General features: G+C 40.2%; 2 protein-coding genes across 10 annotated transcripts in view; one reads left to right on the top strand and one right to left on the bottom strand.

Moving 5' to 3' along the window:
• The window catches only part of LRCH3 (leucine rich repeats and calponin homology domain containing 3), a 122,285-nt gene extending 114,528 nt beyond the window's left edge, over nucleotides 1-7,757 (top strand). For 6 of the 8 annotated variants that reach the window (XM_053672846.1, XM_053672848.1, XM_053672847.1 and 3 more), the window contains one exon: nucleotides 2,246-5,226. In XM_053672846.1, the coding sequence (XP_053528821.1) occupies nucleotides 2,246-2,446 (201 nt within the window). In that variant the 3' untranslated portion in view covers nucleotides 2,447-5,226. The other 2 variants (XM_053672849.1, XM_053672852.1) reach the window with 1 other exon arrangement.
• Nucleotides 7,758-9,197: 1,440 nt separating this feature from the next.
• The window catches only part of IQCG (IQ motif containing G), a 59,280-nt gene continuing 48,375 nt past the window's right edge, over nucleotides 9,198-20,102 (bottom strand). The window contains exons 9-11 of one of the 2 annotated variants that reach the window (XM_037131927.2): nucleotides 13,754-13,885; nucleotides 12,686-12,787; nucleotides 9,198-9,619 (exon numbers count right to left, since the gene is read on the bottom strand). In XM_037131927.2, coding sequence (XP_036987822.2) covers nucleotides 9,491-9,619; nucleotides 12,686-12,787; nucleotides 13,754-13,885 — 363 coding nt within the window. In that variant the 3' untranslated portion in view covers nucleotides 9,198-9,490. The remainder of the gene's footprint in view (nucleotides 9,620-12,685; nucleotides 12,788-13,753; nucleotides 13,886-20,102) is intronic. The other variant, XM_053672921.1, reaches the window with a different exon arrangement.

Below are 20,102 nucleotides of genomic sequence, written 5' to 3' on the forward strand. Positions count from 1 at the left end.
GAGCTCAGGCCTGCGAACTAAGGGATCATGGTTCGCTTCCCAGTCAGGGCACATGCCTGGGTTGCAGGCCAGGTCCCCAGTGGGGGCCATGTGAGAGGCAACCACACATTGATGGTTCTCTCCCTCTCCTTCTCCTTCCTTTCCCCTCTCTCTAAAAATAAAGAAATAAAATATTTTTAAAAACATATAGTCAGTAAAAGAGCATTAACAAATTGTCTAAACAAATAGCGTGCATTTTCTCCATATTAACAAGCAAGTTCTAATATTTGTATGTACATGTTATATTAACATTCAGAACCCCCCTTCTACCTACTGGAGATGCTCCTACCTGGTCATCACATTATGCTGGTAATGGCAGCTAGAAAAAAGGAGTGAATGAAAAGAGTCACTGCATATGTAGGGAGAATGAGTGCTAAAAATAGCCCCAAACAGCAAGACGTGGTAGCAGAATTAACCTGTGTCAAACTGGTTCAAAGTAGTGTTTACTGGTGTTTATCGTCATGGTGCCTGTACTCCGGGCTTTACAGAACCATCTTCTGTCCCAGACTTAAAGTCCATACACTGAAACTCTTTCAGAATGTATCTGACAAGCATTGGTTAACAGTATGTATTACGGGCCAAGCTTGCCCCTGTTCCTATCAGAGCTGTGCTATTTGAAGGCAGGAGAAAAAATAAAAAAGACAGTGTGGGTAGATGTGGGTGCTTGACACATCCTTCCTCCTCCCCACTCCCTGCCAGAAACGGGAAATGGACACGCCACACAGGCCGCCTCTTCCTCCCCTGCCTTCCAGCCTGGTCTCCCCACCACCACCACTGCCGCCTCTTGTAGAGGGTTCCTGTTAGGCTGCTACTTCTACAAAAATTAGTCAAAGCAGAGTGAAGGAAAATGAACAAAAACACAAACTCATAGGTTCAAACTAGCATTCTCAGGTCCCTCTGCTACAGGAGGAAAAGCAAAATCTATGCCTTTTCTTCCTTTATTCTCCTTGCTTCTGAGTATTCTAAATTACCTAAAAATCACCAACCACTCTTTCTGTCTGACTTGTAAAGAAAATCAAGTGGTAGATGTAAAATTTGATATAAATACCAGAACCTGTGTATAAAGGCAAACATTTCCTTTCTCAGTATAACTTCTAGAGTGTTTACAAGGTAACTATGAATGAAATACTAAAAAAGTTGACTATTAAAAACCTTTGATGAGCCCTGGCTGGTGTAGCTCAGTGGATTGAGCGCAGGCCTGTGAACCAGAGGATTGCGGTTCAATTCCCAGTCAGGGCACATTCCTGGGTTGCAAGCCAGTTTCCTGCAGGCCAGTTCCCAGCAGGGGACACATGAGAGGCAACCATACATTGATGTTTCTCTCCCTCTCTCCTTCCTTTCCCTTCTAAAGATAAATAAATAAATATTTAAAAAAATAAAAAAATAAAAAAACCTTTGATGAGGTTGGACATATGGCTATTCTCTTTATTATCATGCTTTTATTAAATATTTGTTACATTAAAAAAAACTATAGTGGGGGATAAAAATTTCTAGGTGAGATCAGTATCTTATGTCCTAAAATAATTATGTTATGTGATTAATATTTTCCCATTATTAAGTCCAATAATGTATTTATTTATTTAATTTCTTAGTCTGTGAACCGGAGGGTTTGGATGATTATCTGTAGAGCCCCCTGTGGCTGTAGATTCATTTTACATGTTAATGCACCGGGCGTGGTTGAGGCGGGTTTACCCTGATTCCTGGAGGAACAGCAAGTCATCCAGGTCACCTTACTTGCAGCCAGGAAATTTTCCTAATGACTACGCTTTCCTCCTTTTTGAGCCTTTCCATTTATCTGGCTTTGAAAACCTCCCTCTCTTTGAAAACCTCCCTCTCAGCCTGCACCCAGGTTTTTTCCTTGCTTTCTAAAAAAAAGAAAGTGTGAGAGTTGAGGAAGGGAAGAGGTCCGCTCCTGCAGACCTCACCGTTCTCGGGCTTCACACGCCCCTCGGCCGGCGCCTCATGCTGTTCACTTATCCTGAGTGTTCACACTGGTCACCAACCAGCCAGTTTTATTCAGCTATTTTGTACACAGAGAGTTCTTTGTAATTTTGTTTTTCATCATTTTAATTCATCATAGAAAAAATGTTATATTGTTTCTTTGAGTGTGATTGAGACGATCATATTGAATTCTATACTCAAACCTGTATTTCTGATCCACTGACTTTGTTTTTCTGTTTTCCTTTCCTGCTCACACTTTGGACAGGACAATCTTTGTTCCCCTTCTGACATCCTTCAGCTAAACCTCAGCGTTAAGAAAACTGTTGAAACACTACTTTCTCTTGGGGCACATTCAGAAGAATCCAGTTTTGTCTCTCTGTCTATCCAGCTTTTGGGTTTTGTGGCATTTTATTGTACTTTAATGCTGTCTCTCTGTATGCTTTATTATGGGATCTTCCCCCTCTAGCAGACATTGCATTCCCATGGTTTTCCACCTCATTCCTGTGCTTGGTAAAGGAGGTTTGTTTCTTTGTTCAGAAATATTTACATAAGTGCTTTTTTCCTGGCCATCAGAGAGCGAACCAATAAAGTAGATTAACCCTTTCCTCATATGTCCAGGTGAGCAGCCCATCACATTAGTGAGCATTTATGAGGACTAACAAAGAGTAAAAGACCAGCATTTTTTCTCCTGGTGATTGATCTATTCTCCTGGCCTGTGGTGTTGTTTTCATTAAGTGCTGAAGCATTTCTATTAATACAATCCTGAGCCTGTTCTTAGAATATGACTAAGAACTTTATTTTCAAATTACATAATAAAATTCCCATCTGGCCATTTTTCCATGCCTGAACACCCCTTATGTGTTGAAATTGTAAGTTGCTGAACGTTTTCAGCAGCTGCTCATAAGGAAAAGAATCATACCCTTTCTGGTTTGCGGGGCATGTGGTCACCTGAATCCCTGTATTGAACTGTGCCCTGAAATCTCCCTTTCTGCTTTCTGGGCATCTGGAAGGCACTAGTCATTTAATTTTTTTAATTTTAATTTGATCAGAATTTTCAGTCCCAAGGTCATATAGTTTCTCTATCTGGATGGCTGTTCCGAGCCTGACCTGCACATTTCAGTACATGACAAGCAAGCGGGCTGGAGCCGACTTCGCAGGGGTGGGCGCCTGTCCAGATTTACTGTGTGTTTATCTTTAATTAAACTTCACTTCTAGAATCCTATTGAGAATTTAAAATTGTAATGTATGTAATTACCAATACATTTGAACATCTTCATAGGTGAACTTGTATTTCATAGGCTGTTGAGATTATGGCAACAGTAGTAGGTAAAGTGTTAGGCAGCAGTCCGTGTTCTGTGCCCAAGGCAGTGAAGACTGTCGCTTCACATTGTTCCTTAGTATATCAGCTGCTAGCCTGGATGCTTGAACTGCTTTACAATTGCACGTTCTAGTTCTCATGAATAGTGTTTCTGAACGTTCAGGACCCTGAACTCCGTATCAAAATTGGCCAACTGAACACAAGTATGAAGGGGAGTAACATGCTGTTGTGGAAGCCGGCCTGATTGCTCCCATTTCCTTCCATATTAAACGAGACAGTTACCACATTAAAAAGTGTTTACTGTTAAGCTAAAGTATTGAACACTGTGTTGGAAACTTTAGTTTTATACAGTAATAATGTCTTTCAGGGTTGGGGAGGGAAGGGGTCATGTTTCTAACATGTTTCTGAGTCAGGGAATCATTCAATTTATAGACTTTTTTCCCTTTTAAAAAAACACCTTATCTAAAATACACTGTCTTGTGTGTGGTTTTGCGGGAGTAACTGCATTCTTTTCAAAATACACAGGTTCCCTCTAAGCAGCTGAAGGTAACCCTTCATCTGGAGAGCATGGCCTCTGAGGACATGTCTCGGTCACAGGCCGCACAGGCCGCAGGGCCACCGCCGAGAATCAGGTCTCTGCCAGGAGCAGAGCACCCTGATCCTCCGTTTACGTGTAGTTAACCCTTACTCGCAGTCACACTCAAAGTATTTATACAAAGTTGATAGTTTTACAAGTGCAAAAGACAGCAGTTACCTTGTTTTATCAGATGAGTATTTTTTTAAAGAAATAAGCATAAAGACAAATGACTGCTCAAAATAAATACTTGCTATATTTTTTATTGCAACTTATTTTGTAAGTCTTCCCAATAATATAGTAGTGCCAATGAAAAGCTGAGAAAAATCCAGTTATCTTACTTAATATGTACAGTTTTTTTTAATGAAACCAGAATTCCCCTTTGTCCTTTGTGAGAGCAGTCTCTTCTTTCTGAATGTTTAGTGTTAACAGAAAAACCAGTGGGAGGTGTTATTGTTAACATATGCCTTTTTCTCTTACAAGAAAGGATCAACCAAACAAATTAATGAGAGAAACAAGATAGAAGTATTTCACTTCCTTAAGTGAACATGTAAATGGTTTTTAAATACATGGTAATTAAGTTATTCCTGATTAAGCTCACATCATAATTCTCCAGTATAATTTATTTCATTAAATACCAGCAGGATATGAAATACTTTTTCAAATACAGTTTCTTTTTTTTTTTTTTTTTATTTTATAATTCAGGTTTTCAGCTAATTCAAATGCAGTCCTTCCATGCATTACCCAAGGTGTAGGGTAAAGTTTCTCAGATAAATCTAAAGAATACACTTCAGTTTCTTCCCACGACCCCTGCCCAGTCCGGGGGCTCTGAAGGGGGAGAGCCCTGCTTTCCGGTCCCAGGGCAGGCCTCCCTGTCCAGTGCAGTGTGGGGACGGCATGGAACAATCTCGCATTCCTAGGGCATGTCATTTCCAAAGTGCTTTCTTCTACCATGTTATATCTTTGCAGGCTGGAGCCATCTATCTGGAATAATGTGTAACTTTTTCTATTTTCACCGTACTGGTCTGCATTGCTTGTATTTATCAGGAATGAAGAACGTTGCTTTCGCTCCATAGTGTTCTGTTTATCCTCTGTTGTATGTGTAAGTGTATCTAACCCATCCATTTTCCACTTTTCAAAACGGTCTGTATGTACTTTCGGTTATGTTAATAAAGTGATACTGTCAGATATCATCCCTGTGTAGTTCATATTAACAGAGGTCAGTTTCCTAGGTACTGACTTGTCATATCTCAGTTGATTGTTATGAGTGGGAGGAGATGCTTGTTTTTTCTTTTCAGTTCTGTGATGTTCATCCTATTTTCTCTTGTGTTTGTTTTTATGTCACATTATCCCATTTCAGGAGCAATTATGTTTGCCTCTCCACATTTTAGAAGAGAAAGGTTTGAGCCAGGTTGCGGTGACGGTCCAGGCTCTCCTGGAACTTGCCCCACCCAAGCCGCAGCCGCAGCAGCAGTCTGCTGTGTGAGGACTTCTGCACACTGGGCACTGGCCTGGCCAAAACAGAACGGGACAACGTGACTGCTGCTGCCCGCCATCTGGGTAAAGGGACTGTTCCCATGATTCCTAACAGGAATATTTTGCTTTATTTCTCCATTTTAGGGGAGGTTATATCCATTTCCATTGAATTGGTTTGAAGACATGGTTTTCACAAATAAAACTGAGTCCTGTCATTACTGAGAACCTAACACTGAAGCCCACATGGGCAGTGCCTTCCCAGAGAGCAGGCTTTCCCCCACATACCAGAAAGATCTTCTCAGAAGGATATTTAGCTCTTTTGAAGGCACAGACATGCTATTCTGTTTGCCTGTTTCCCATACCTATAGAGTCAACTGGTGTCTAAACTTGATTGTTCAATAGAATGTCCTGGAGCATTTGTTAAAATGCAGCTTCTCATTCAGTAGGGTCCAGAGTGAAGCCTGGTTGTCTGTGTTTTCCATAGACATTCCAGGTACTTCACAGAATGGAGACCACTGTTCCAAACTAGATGTTTGTATGATTTGGGGGAGCAACCACTCCACTGTGTTTTTCAGACACATTTAAAATAAAAAACTGTATTATAACTACTTGGACAGTTCTGTCCAAGGCAAAACAATAACATAGAACTGGGGGTTTTTTGAACAAAAACTCTTTTGTCCAGGGTAAAACAAAAACAATATAGAAGGTCTAGATTTTGTAAAATAAAACAGTGGAACAAATACAGTTGTATTTAAGGCCAGTGTCCTACCCTCCCACCCGCAACCCCAGCCTCCCACACTTAGAAGGTGGTTCCACATCCTCAGGCTAGTGAAAGGCACTGGTCAGCGTCCTGGGCGTGGGCGTCATTGAACCCCCTCCCTCTCCCCGCAAGCCGTTCCCAGGATACCTGGACCTGTCAACACCTTCCAATCAGCCTTGCACTTCCAGCTCCCTAACTAACAGAAGATTATAAAAGCAAAAGTAATAAAGGAAAAGCCAGGTTCCTGTGGCTGAATTAAAGCACTTGTGGTGTCTTAAAAATGGCTTGCTGTCTCATCCAGCCCCACCACTAGTGCGTTTATTCCATTGTGGGTGGAATAAAAGGGCCCGAGGTCCCCCACAACACGAAACACAAAGCCGGGAGCCTTTATCTGAGCCATGTGGGGAGACAGAAAGTTCAGGCCACTTGGATCTTTCTTCCCTTGTATTTTGAGCCCCTTTCAGTTGTCAGTGATGTGCTTTGGTACTCTCTGCCTTTATATACCAAGTGAGTAGAGTTAGTGAAGATACTAGTTATCTAGGTTTTTTTCTGTTAACTGTTCTGGGTTTCCTTTACCAACGCATGCGTTTGAGCATAGTGTTCTCACTCTTTTTATCACATAAATGTAGCATCTAAAAGTAACTTGGGATAAAAGTTGACTATCTGGTTAAAATAATATTCTCTCCCTGTTCTCACAAGGAAACAAGTTCATCACAACATTACCACTTGTCCACATTTAAAATTCTGTAACACAAAACATCTGCACTCAAAACCCAATGCTTCAGGGTCCTCACAGAAGTAAAGTGTCTTTTAAGGGCTTAGAGTCAGACCCATTGTACTTACAGTTTCAAACACACCCACTAATCATAGGCTTGGTTAGAATTTACTGTGTATTTTTAAACCATAGGTATTTTCCCTTCTAGTCAGCATTAAACTTCAGTACAGTCTCCAAATTATAGAGAGCTATTTGAATAAAACTGAGCAAAGGACAGGACTCTGTCATGGAGTATGCAAGGAGTAGTCCCAGAAGACATACGTAACACAACATTCAGAACATTTGCAACTAATTTTCCTAGAGGAGTAAATGGAAATTTCAACTTATTTCACATTTTACATAGAGCATGAAACTTTATTAATGAATTGTTATCAGACTAATTCATATTTACATTTGAATTGCTAGAAAAAATTGTGTACAGTTTTGGTTGATAACGAAAGGAAAATATCGAATATATTGAATTTGTCAAGATGCAAAAACAAATCATGGTTTTGTTGGAAATTTTTTTGCATTCAGTGTTTGTACCTTTGTTTTTGTTTTTTCATTTGTTAACTTTATTGAGGTATAATTTATATGTCAACAAAAATCAGTTGCCTCTAGTAATGTACAACTTTTTAGTTGTACCTTTGTTTAACTGAAAAGAAGGTTTAACATTTAGCCTTGCTAGACTCCACTGTCAGATGAAGATGACTCCACCCAACATTTATGGAAGAGCTTCCTGCTGAAGCAGCAGCTTCCAAGGGCTGCTGGGAGTGTGAAGGAAGACAAGGCTGTGTGCTTGCCCGCCAGGGCCCCTGCCTGCCAGCTGCAGAGACAGGGAGTAAGTCAGCAGGTTGCTGGGCTTTCAAAGTCATTCCACTCCAAACCATTTTTCTCGGGAAACAATTCATGGGAGAAGGGGCCTTTGTATTCGGCTAGAACAGAATAGGAGGCTTCTTAGTAGGTCACTTTCTTTAATAGCTTTTTGAAATACAGCCTTAGGCCTAATCAAGGAATCTGATTTCTCTTACTTGCTCAGCAGTGACTAATAATGGTGTGACTAGGCTGACGAGTGTGATGAATGTTTAAAACCCGAGCACTTAAGTGGTTATAGAAGTGAAGGAAAACATGGATATGTACAGGCCTTGTTATATACACATTGCAGTGAAATGGTTTACAGCAGATTCATTTTATTTCTGAAAATGTTGTGAACATGTAATTAGTAAATGATTTGTAAAACGTCCTATGTTTGTATGTCTGTAAATATGATACATAGTTGTAAGTATAAATATGTCAATATCATGTATGTTATTTTAAATTGCCTTTTTGCCACCTTACACTTGACATTAAAATAAAAGCCAACACTTCAATAGCATGAAATAAAGCCTGGTTTGAAAATGTTCATATTTAAAGCATGGTTTTCTTGGCAAAAATGAGTCTCTAATTCCCCTAAGGAACATCAGATCAGTAGAAACTGAGTCCTCATAATGAGCACTTGATCAAAATGTACTTTTTAAAAGAAGTACAGCTGTCTGTGGTGCCCTGTATTGGAGTTAGACATAAGGCTTATTAGAACATGAAATATGTGTGACACTTTTGGACAGTTTTCCTCTCAGAAACTACCAGTTGTGCCACTGGAAAAGCTTTAGCATCCCAAGATATTGTTTTGATTAAGTAAAGCAACAAAGACCCAGCAGGCACATTCTTTTATAGGGGAATAGGGAGAAGAACCAACCATTGGGCACAGGCTGGGTATTCTCACATGCTTTATCACTTTTACTCAATACCCCATAAGGCGAGAACTGACCCTAGTGTCTCATTTTCAAAAGTATTTCCAACCCTGGCGTGTGGTTCTGTGAGTTGGGTGTTGTCCTGCAAACCAAAGGGTCCCCAGTTGGGAACAATGAAAGGCAGCTGATCAATGTTTCCCTCCCTCTCTTTCCCTCTCCCTGAAAATAGCATCTTTGAAAGAAAATCTCCAAATTAGTCTTCCAGTGGACCAGTGTCTACATGGTTACCATGTGTGGATTATCCTAAAATCTCATTTCTATCTTGTATTTATAATTTATATTCCTACGTATTTCCCAGAAAAGGAGCTGACGCAGCTCATAAGGTATACATTCCATGCCGCCACCAATCCCCAGTAAAAACTCTAAAATGATGATCTAAGACAGGAAAGAACCAACTTTTAATAAAACTTCACTATATACGTATATTACACTGGACACTCTATAAATGTTATCTTGTACTTCCTACTGGACACTTTTGTTCATGAGAGTTTTTTCACTGTTGACCAAATAAAATCAGAATCAGCGACGTATCACAGGAACTACAGAAGCTTTAATGTGTCACTGTTACAAACTTTTCTTTTTGTAAGAAAGAGCAAGAGGAATCTTAACAAGGCTCCTAGAAATACTTCTTCCCAGCAAAATTTTTTCAAAATCATATAATCCTAATTTGGGGTCTGAAAATTAGTATGATGGGCAAAGTGAAATAACAAGACCACACCTGGGAATATCCAAATAAGAAACAACCTATAGATAAGTAATCTGATGATAAAAGGTGTCTTTTATTCCATTCAAATCCTTCCAACTCCAGAATACCAGAGGAAAAGAAAATACTCGGTCACTATTTCTTGCCTCTCCGCTTGTCCTTGTCTTTACCTTTTGAATCCTTGCTGTCATCTTTGTCCTTCTTAGGCATACTGAAACTACCAATTTCATTCCGGATTACAGTGCCTCGCCACCAGGCCTGGAGCTGGAACAGAAAGGGGCAGTAAGTACAATTTGTAGTGTGCCTGACAAGCTGCATTCTTTCTACGGAAGGGAATTGGTTTCTGATAAAGTAACTTCTTTCCAAAGAATGGACTGACACATGGTAGTGGCATGCTCTCCCTACGGCAATGTTCGCAGCTGTGCAGGGCTCAAACCTTGGACTCTGAAGTTTTCAGGAAATACCAAAAAAAAAAAGGAATCTTTCTTTATACTTAGAAGCCTAACTCCCTTGTACTTCTTTTTTTTTTTAAAGCTCTAATAGGCAAATTTGCTTTATTTTTTTCTTTTTTTTTGATGTTTCTCCCCCACACTTTATTTTTTTTACTGATTATGCCATTACATTTGTTCTATTCCCCCCCTCCCCTCCACCCTGCACACCCTTCCCCCACCATTTCCCCTCTTTAGTTCATGAACACGTCTCAAGTTCTTTAGATTCTGTATTTCCCCTACTATTCTTACCCTCCCCCCTATCTATTTTCTATCTACTGTCTATGCTACTTATTTTCTGTACCTTCTCCCCCCTGCTCCTTCTCCCACTCCCCTGTTGCTAATCCTCCACGTGATCTTCATTTCTATGGTTCACTCCTGATCTAGCTGTCCTCTTAGTTTGCTTTTGTTTTAGGTGTGGTTGTTAATAACTGTGAGTTTGCTGTCCTTTCACTGTTCATCTTTTTTGTCTTCTTTTTCTTAGGTAAGTCCCTTTAACATTTCATATAATAAGGGCTTGGTGATGATGAACTCCTTGAATTTGATCTTATCTGAGAAGCACTTTATCTGTCCTTCCATTCTAAATGAAAACTTTGCTGGATAGAGCAATCTTGGTTGTAGGTCTTTGGTTTTCATGACTTGGAATACTTCTTTCCAGCCCCTTCTTGCCTGTAAGGTCTCTTTGGAGAAATCCGCTGACAGTCTGATGGGAACTCCTTTGTAGGTGACTGTCCCCTTAGCTCTTGCTGCTTCTAGGATTCTCTCCTTCATTTTAATTTTGGCTAATGTAATGATGATGTGCCTTGGTGTGTTCCTTCTTGGGTCCAACTTCTTTGGGACTCTGTGAGCTTTCTGGATTTCCTGGAAGTCTATTTCCTTTGCCAGAACGAGGAAGTTCTCTTTTATTATTTGTTCAAATAAGGTTTCCGCTTGTGACTGTTCCTCTTCCCCTTCTGGTACCCCTATCATTCGAATGTTGGAACGTTTAAAGATGTCCTGGAGGTTCCTAAGCCTCTCCTCATTAATTTGTGACTAAAATCAACCAGTTCTGTGAGGATCCTGATAAGCAGTGTTTTGAACTGTGCATCTGAAAGTTTGGCTATTTCTTCATCACTTAGATTTATCGGCTCTGGGGCTCTGAGTTTTTCTTGAGCCATATTTTTATCTGTTTGTGCCTATTACGTATGAGGAGCGGAGCCTTAGTTGTTTACCAGGGCGGGGCGACCCAGGTTGCTGGTTTGTGACGCTGTATGTGGGGGCGGGGTGAGAGAGGGAGCAATGGCGGTTCTCTCTGCTCGCCCAGTCCATCCCACCGCTCGCCCCCACCTGTTTATCTGAACAGAAATGTGTGAGCCTGCTGCCCGGCGCTGTGCAGTCTCAATGCTCGCCTCTTCACTGGTTTATCTGCACACAAATGCTCGACCGACCACAGACAGCCAGCTGCGCCTCTTCCCTGCGTCCGCCCGCATAGCTAGTCCGCACCTGTGATCCGCACCTTTGGCTGCCTGCGCACCACCCTGGTCAGGGATCTTTTTGGCCAACCCGCTCCGCTGCTGGCTTCGCCCCTCTTACCGGTCTAGCTGAGCATTTCGTTGTTTTCGGACTCCGTATTGTCAATTTTCTATATGGTTTGGTTGCGTTTATTGTTGTTAAAACTTTGTTGTTTTTAGATTTGGTTGTGCGCGGACGCAAGGTATTTCCACCTATGCCTCCATCTTGGCGGAAGTCTCTCTACTTCTGCTCTTTATGAACATCCTTTCCCATATCTAACAAACCATTGGTTGCCTCACCTCCAAAAGAGGTGTGAGTTACCCTGGCCGCAGGCAAAAGCAAGCATTCAGTCAAAAATGCGCAGATGATCTGGATTACTTCAACAGCCTTCCTGGTGCACTTCATAACTTTCATAATTGATTAAAGGGTCAATACTCCTATTTTCAAAAAGCAAGCTTTGGATAGCTACCTTGGAAATCTTAGTCGTTAGACACAACTGTTCTGAGTACAGTCGGGGCAACTTTAAAAATCACACTAAGCTCTACAGTCTGGAAGCAAACCCACTAGTGAAAAGAAAAGAAAGGTGGTCCTCAGTTCTTAGATTTTTGCTCTCAGTCAAGGCATCCTGGCAAATAGAAAACACCAGAGGAGTTCAATAAATACTTGCTAACTATGTCTGACTCCTAGTGGAGAGCTCAAGTTTGGATCTGGATATCTGGTCCTGAGTGTACTTCAAAGTTTACTTTCTTAATCTACTCCCTAATAAACATTCCAAACCAAACCACAGTCCGCATACATTTGATCTCAGCAGATCTCTTTCAGAGATGAGGACAGTCCTCAAAACAACAGTGTCTGTTTAGTCGATGTTATTTTTGCTTGATAGTTCCTAGAATCTGACCTGCCAGGTCAATAATCACTTATGTATAGAAGTTAATGTAAAATTAAACTACCTCTTTTCTAAATTTATCCCTTCGACCTTTTTCTTTTTTTTTCAAATGACTTTTATCAGAATCTAGCAGATAGGCTGAGCTAACTTTTAACTTGTATTTTCAAAAGCTGTAGGATATTAGAACTCCTTCAAGAGCTATTTTGGTTAAAAATAGTATCCTTAAATTTGACTTCTGGGTACAAACTCTGTTTTGCTTCCACTGCTAGCCATGTCTTTTTCTGTTAACTGCCTGCACCACTGGACTGTGTTGGCAAATTCCAGTAATAACAAAGGGCATGTTTGTTAATAATGATCACAGATCTCCTGTTCTGTATTTGATAATAGAGAGATACTTTGCATTCCTCAGTGTTACACCAGCTGTGGAATCAAAGGGGCCCCAAGATGCCAGTTACAGCTTTCTACCTTTATGACGCTCTTTAATTCCAGGAGAGACTGTTCTACATTCTTCCTATTCTTCTCCTTTTCTATACGATCTTCAATGATGACCTGTTCATACTCTCTTATCTGCATAAGGAGACATGAATTGTGTTAAAGGACTCTCTTGGCTAAGCTGTGACCAGCCAGCACTGCAATTGTAATAAAAATTTTAAAATAAAGCACGCCAAATCTAAAGATAACCACAGGAAAAAAAACTTAGCTGGATTCCTAGTCTATAAATATTCATGTGTTAATTTTGAGATTGTTCCCATTTAAATAATTCAAATTTGCTTTAAAATATTTCATAAAACCCTGAGTGGTGTGGCTCAGCTGGCTGGGTGCCACTCCACAAAGCCAAGGGCCACCCGTTTGATTTCAGGGCGCACGCCTGGGTTGCGGGTTCCGTCCCGGGTCGGTGCATGTGAGAAGCAGCCAATCAGTGATTGTTTCTCACATCAATGTTTCTCTCCCTCTTTTTCTCCATCCCTCCCCTTTCTCTATAAAAATAAGTAAAATCTTTAAAATAAAAATATTTCATAAAAATAAAATACTAATTAATGCTGTGATTAATGACCTCAAAATAATGTAAGTTTTTTAGAAGCTGTGATAGAATGTACACATCAGATAGTAGCCATCTTTTAAAAGAGAAATTTGGGAAGACCTGCATTCAAGGACCAAGCCAAAATCAGAAGCATTTGGGAAATCATAATTTACTAATTGTCTTCAGAGACCATAAAGTAGAAATTATAACAGTATCTATTTCAAGAGGCTGCTGTGAACGTTGAAGAAGTTGTACATGTGAAATACTAATTAAGTGGCTGGACAGAGTGAGCACTAACTACCCAAGTGGTAGCTACTGCTGTTAACTGTCCCCACCAGCGATGTTGCTGTCGTCATTGTTAACATCGGCAACATGATCATCAAAATAGAATCCCATTGGTTTACAGGCAAACCTCCACTCTGTGATCAAAAATAGCATTACCCAGCTACTTTAGTTTAGCTGTCACCCACTCCTCAGTGCTGAGCCTTACACAATTGAAACTGCTTTCTTACCATCCTTGCAAGGTCTTGAAGGTGTGCTAAGTCACTGGCCTTCGCAGATTTGAGAGCATTCAGTTCGTTCTGTTTCATTTCTGTGTCCTTGTCAAATTTCTCCATCCAGAACTCTAGCTTCTCCTCAAGTTTCTATTTGAAAAGAATATTAAGTATGGCTTCTGCCAGACACAAAACAGTAAATGCTGTATAAAATCATTTAAATAAAGTTCAAGAACAGGCGAAACTTTTCTATAGTGATTTAAGTCAGAACTGTGGCTACTTTTGGAGGGAGAATTAGTTTATTGACTGGCAATGGGGCATGAGGGGACTTCTGGTGTTCCGTAAATGTTCTCTCTCTCTCTCTCTAGGTGCTGGGTATAGGGGCATATACACATAAATATTCACTAAACTATATACTTAATGTTTGTGTACTTTATGTTATTCAATTTAAAAATGGGGAAGACAGTCTTTTCTGGATAAGAGAAGTTGCACTGAAGAGGAAACAAATAGAGTCAGTAGGAAATTCTAAAGGATAAGGAATGGCTTCAGACATCTCTGATTGATAACACTAAATACTAGTTGAAAAGGGTGCAATGTCTTCAAAACTCTAAAAGGTAATAAATGATTCTAAGATTCTAGAACTTAGATGCCAAACTAGCATCAGCGAAGAATATACTTAGTCTTTCTGGAATAATGACTCAAGAATGTACCTCAGCACAATAAAATGAAAGGTATATGTATAAGAAATGGGAGAGAAACCAGTAAAATGTATACTTAAGCTGTTTCATATACTTTTTGAAAATAAATCAGAATCTGGAATTAAACTCTCCAATAAGTCTAATGGAAAGAGCAGAAACAAGGTCTGAAGGTAGATTGCCTAGGTTCAACTCCCAAATGTGGCACTCAAATAAATTCACTTAAATTCTCTAAACCTTGGTCCCCTCATCTATAAAATGGAAAAATATTGCATATGAATGGTTTCAATATGCAATATAGGGAAGGAAGAGAAGTAGTAAGTGAAAGCTTTCCCCTAATAAATGCAAGAAGATACAGATATTAACTCTACACTTAAGAGAAAGAATCAAGTACAAATGTGTATGTTAAAAATATGGGGAACTTCCAGCCAAGATGGAGGCATAGGTAGATACACTTTGAGCATGATCACAAAATAGAGGAAAATCAGAAGGCTGTATGAAAAGTGAAATAAAGGAAAATGTGCAGGGAACCAACAGTGAAGAGAAGGAAACCAGGACTCAGATCAACAACTTGGAGCAGAAGGAAGAAAAACATTTAACCAGAACAGAATGAAGAAACAAGAATTCAAAAGAATGAGGAGAGGCTTAGGAACCTCCAGGACAATAATAAATGTTCCAACATCTGAATAATAAGGGTGCCAGAAGGGGAAGAGGAACAGCAAGAAATTGAAAACTTATTTGAAAACATAATGCAGAACTTCTCTAATCTGGCAAAGGAAATAGACTTCCAGGATGTCCAGGAAGCTCAGAGAGTCCCAAAAAAGTTGGACCCAAGGAAATCACACATCAAGACACATCATAATTACATCAGACAAGAATGAAGATAAAGAGAGAATCTTAAAAGCAGCAAGAGAGCCCTGGCTGGTGTAGCTCAGTGGATTGAGTGCGTGCTTGTGAACCAAAGTATCCCAGTTCAATTCCCAGTCAGGGCACATGCCTGGGTTGCAGGCCAGTTCCCAGCAGGAGACACAGGAGAGGCAACCATACATTGATATTTATCTCCCTCTCTCCTTCCCTTCCCCTCTAAAGATAAATAATTTATTTTAATCTAAATTTTTTTTTTAAATAGCAGCAAGAGAAAACATTACCTACAAAGGAGTGCCCATCAGACTGTCAGCTGATTGCTCAAAAGAGACCTTGCAGGCAAGAAGGGGCTGGAAAGAAATATTTGAAGTCATGAAAGGCAAGGACCTACATCCAAGGTTACTCTATCCAGCAAAACCACCATTTGGAATAGAAGGCCAGATAAAGTGCTTCCCAGATAAGGTCAAGTTAAAGGAGTTCATCATCACTAAGCCCATATTATAAGAAATGTTAAAAGGACTTATGTAAGAAAAAGATCAAAACTATGAACAGTAAAAATGACAATAAATTCATAGGTATTAACACCTGAACCTAAAAACAAAAACAAACTAAGCAAACAACTAGAACAGGAACAGATTCACAGAAATGGAGATCACATGGGGGATTATCAGCTGCAAGGGAGAGGAAGGATAATGGGAGAAAAGGTACCAGGAATAAGAAGCATAAATGGTAAGTACAAAATAGGCAGGGGGAGGTTAAACACAGTATGGGAAATGTAGAAGCCAAAGAACTTATATGTACAACCCATGGACATGAACTAAAGGGGGAATGCCAGTGGGTTGGGTATTCAGGGCAGAGGGGAATAAAGGTGGAAAATGACACAACTGTTAATAGCATAATTCATAAAATATATTTAAAAAACAAAAAAAGATGAAATACTGCCATTTACATCAACATGGATACATTTTGAGAGTATTATACTAAGTGAAATAAGTCAGACAGAAAAGGACAAAAGCCATATGATTTCACTCATACATAGAATATAAAACAAACAGTCACAAACTAACAAAACAAAATGAAAACTTTACATACAGACAGCAGGATGGTGGTTATGAGAGGGGAAGGGACTGGAGAGAGGGTGAAATGAGTAAAGGGTAATGGTAATGGAAGGAAACTAGACTTTTGGTATAAGAACACAAAAGTGTACACATAATGAAATATAAAACTGTACACCTGAAATTTATATAGTGCTATTAACCAATGTTACCTCAATTTTTAAATATTTATATATATATTTTGGATTTTATTTATTTTTTAGAGAGAGATGAAGGGAGGGAGGGAAACAATGATATGCGAGAGTCGCACACCCCCACCTGGGGACCTGGCCCGCACTTCAGGGATGTGCCCTGACCAAGATATGAACTGGCGACCTTTCAGTTCACAGGCCAGTGCTCAGTCCACTGAGACACGCTACCCACAGCTCACTTCAATTTTTAAAAAGCCCAAATAAGAATTCAACAAATCCTAAGAAGCATAAATCTTACATTTCACAATCTGAGACCACAGTGGAGGACAGCAATGGTATAAACGTCAAACGGTGGCTGTGAGGTTCACAGCAGAAACATCCAAGGGTTATTATGAGCAACAGACAGACGCCACTGCATTCCCACTGCAACTCTAAGTACAAAGACAGAGAAGAAACACCCTTTTAACGAAATTCTATACAGATCGGAAGAAACACCCTTTTAAATTACTCCTGGGTAAAAAGGAAGTAACTTATAAACTACATGTTATGATGCCTACAATTTACCCTTAAAGGCATAAAAAAGATGAAGGATTAATGGAAGAAAAACATATAGATATGTGATAAAGCAAAAATAATAAAATGTTAATGGCAGAATCTACAACTAGATGGTGGGTATATGAGTGTACACTGTAAGATCTTTCAACTTTGTATATTTAGAAACATTCATAATAAAATTCTGGGGGAAAACAAAAAAATGACAAGCTATTTGGAAAAGAAAGACAATGTAGCATTTTGTAGCAAAACCTGTAGATTATAGCCAAACACTACTTGGAAAATGTTGGTTTACATACATTTACTAGAAAATGACAAAATTTGAAAATAAAAGAATTGAGCATTTAAGAAACTAGACTGAGATTTGCAACATAAGCTCAAAGAAGGTACAAGATTTAACTACTCAAAATTAAATAAAAAACATTATACTTCCAGTCAAGATGGTGGCATAGGAAGACATGGCCTGCCTCTTCGTAAAACCACATCAAAATTACAACTATCACTCAGAACCATCAGAAACCAAGTTGAATAGAAGTCTCAACTTGGAATTAAAGAAACAAAAAGTCACAAACAAACTAACAAAACAAAATGAAAACTTTACATACAGAGAGCAGGATGGTGGTTATGAGAGGGGAAGGGGCTGGAGTTAGGGTGAAATGGGTGAAGGGTGTAACTACATCCAACCAGACTGGTAGGAGAGGCACAGACATGTAACAAGCTGATCTCACACTCATGTGTGGTGGATAAAAATTCAGGAGGGATATCTCAGGAGCAAGGAGTCCCAGCCTTACATCAGGCCCCACTAGCCTATGGTCCCAGTGGCAGGAAGATAAGTCCCCACACCTTCTGGCTACAAAAATCAGTGGGGACGAGTCAGTGGAAGAAACTTCTGGAATCCCAAGCAGATAGACTTAAAAAACCCCACACATGGACTCACCTACTCAGACTTACTCCATCTGAACTCTGGCACCAGGGTGGCATCTTGGAAGGCACCACTGGTATACAGGGGGGAAATGAAGTGTCTGGCATCAAGACGAGCAGAGGCCATTAACCCTTTTCTGAGCCCTCCCCCAACACAGACATGGATCTGGTAAGCTGGTTCCATATTTGAGACTTCTTCAACCTGGCTAAAACTGTTTGACCCACCTATGAGATCCCCAAAGCCTCCACCTCACTTAATTTACAAGTTTGCTTTTCCATACGAATGACTGGTCTTGGCTCATGCTGCACAACTTCCTAAAACCTATCAAATAAGCAATAGCCACTGGCCTCAGTGAGCCCTAAACCTAGCACTAGCAGCAGGCAGTCTAGATTCATAACTTGGCTCCGCTTGGGAATCTCCAAGCCCAGCACAAGTAGCAACTACCTCAGACTGCTTTATAGCTCAGGCAAGGTGGCCCTAGGCAAAACACAGGTGGAGGCTGACCTTGGCCTGCACACCTGGGAAACCCCAGGCCACGTACCCAGTGGACAGCTACAGACTATGTTGGAGCACCATCACCCAGCCCCTGCACAGCTAATCCTCCACGGAAGGTGGAGATTGATGGCAAGTGGTCACAGCCAATCCTTGCAGCTGACTGACCTGGGTAAATCCCTCCCATTGATCTGCCAACAGCAACCAAGTCTCAACTACAAGAGAAGGGTGTACCCAACCCACACAAAGGGCTCACCTTGAGTACCCAGCATGGATGATAGGGGAGGCTGTACCACTGCACCTTTGAGGACACCTACTATATTAGGACACAATGCCAAGATACAGACAGAGTCCAAGCAGCACTACCTAATACATAGAAACAAATACACGGAAGCTGCCAAAATGAGGGGACAAAAATACATGGCCCAAATGAAAGAACAGATCAAAACTCCAGAAAAAGCTGAATGAGATGGAGATAAGCAATCTCTCAGATGCAAAGTTCAAACATGGCTATAAGGATGCTCAAGGAACCTAGTAAGGACCTCAACAGCATAAAAAAGATCCAGTCAGAAAAAAAGGATACACTAATTGAAATAAAAAAATAAGTTACATGGAAGCAATACTATAGTAGATGGGCAAAGAATCAAATTGGGAATTTGGAACATAAAGAAGAGAAAAAAAACAACCAATGACTTTTTGGTTTTTAGGCTAGCATCCAATCCACTAAGCCACACCAGTCAGGGTAGAAAGTCCCTTAATTTGATAAAGTTTATCTACAATAAATCTACAGAGCAAACCTCACTTAATCCCCATTTGTGTCAATATCAATTAATTGCCTCTCAACTCCAAATTTCATTCTTCACTGGATAGTGTAGGGAAATTGGGTGCTTGCTCTAAATGTTGCTCTTTTGCCGACTGGCGCAATGTTAAGTTTTGTCAGTAGAGGGCACTGGAGGGAAGCGACAGAAGAGCTTCTCTCCCTGGTTCCAGTGTGCTGCTTCTTTTGCGCCAGGGGCATGGCTAACAGTGGCATGTGTGGGGGACAGTCAGTGACACTTTTTCACCTAGTTCTGCTGACACAAGAGCGTTCTTGCTTGCCAAACACAATCCACAGTTCCCTGATTGCTAGCTTTCTCTCACTAGCTGTGAACCAGCTCTGACCCAGGATTACAAAGCAAACCTCTCTGTTTATTCCTTCCTTGAATACTGTCCTTCAGCCATAAGGTGTTCTTTAGAGTTCTTTTATTCTTTCTTTGTAGCCAATCTCTCATTATCAATTTAATGATTCTTTTGCTACACAAGAAGCTCACAGAATTAACTGAATATAGTTACAAAATAGAGGAAAAAAATAATAAAGGCTATGCTAGGTAAAATAAAGGGAAATGTACATGGCACCAACAGTGAAAGAAAGGAAACAGGGACTCAAATCAACAGTTTGGAGCAGAAGGAAGAAAGAAACATTCAACCAGAAAAGAATGAAGAAACAAGAATTCAAAAAAAATGAGAGGCTTAGGAACCTCGAGGACAACTTTAAACATTTCAACATCTAAATTACAGGGATGCCAGAAAGAGAAGAGGAAGAGCAAGAAATTGAAA

Source organism: Artibeus jamaicensis, unplaced genomic scaffold, assembly GCF_021234435.1.
Source record: "Artibeus jamaicensis isolate MK-2021 breed Jamaican fruit bat unplaced genomic scaffold, CSHL_Jam_final contig_793, whole genome shotgun sequence".
Taxonomy (NCBI): Eukaryota; Metazoa; Chordata; class Mammalia; order Chiroptera; family Phyllostomidae; genus Artibeus; species Artibeus jamaicensis.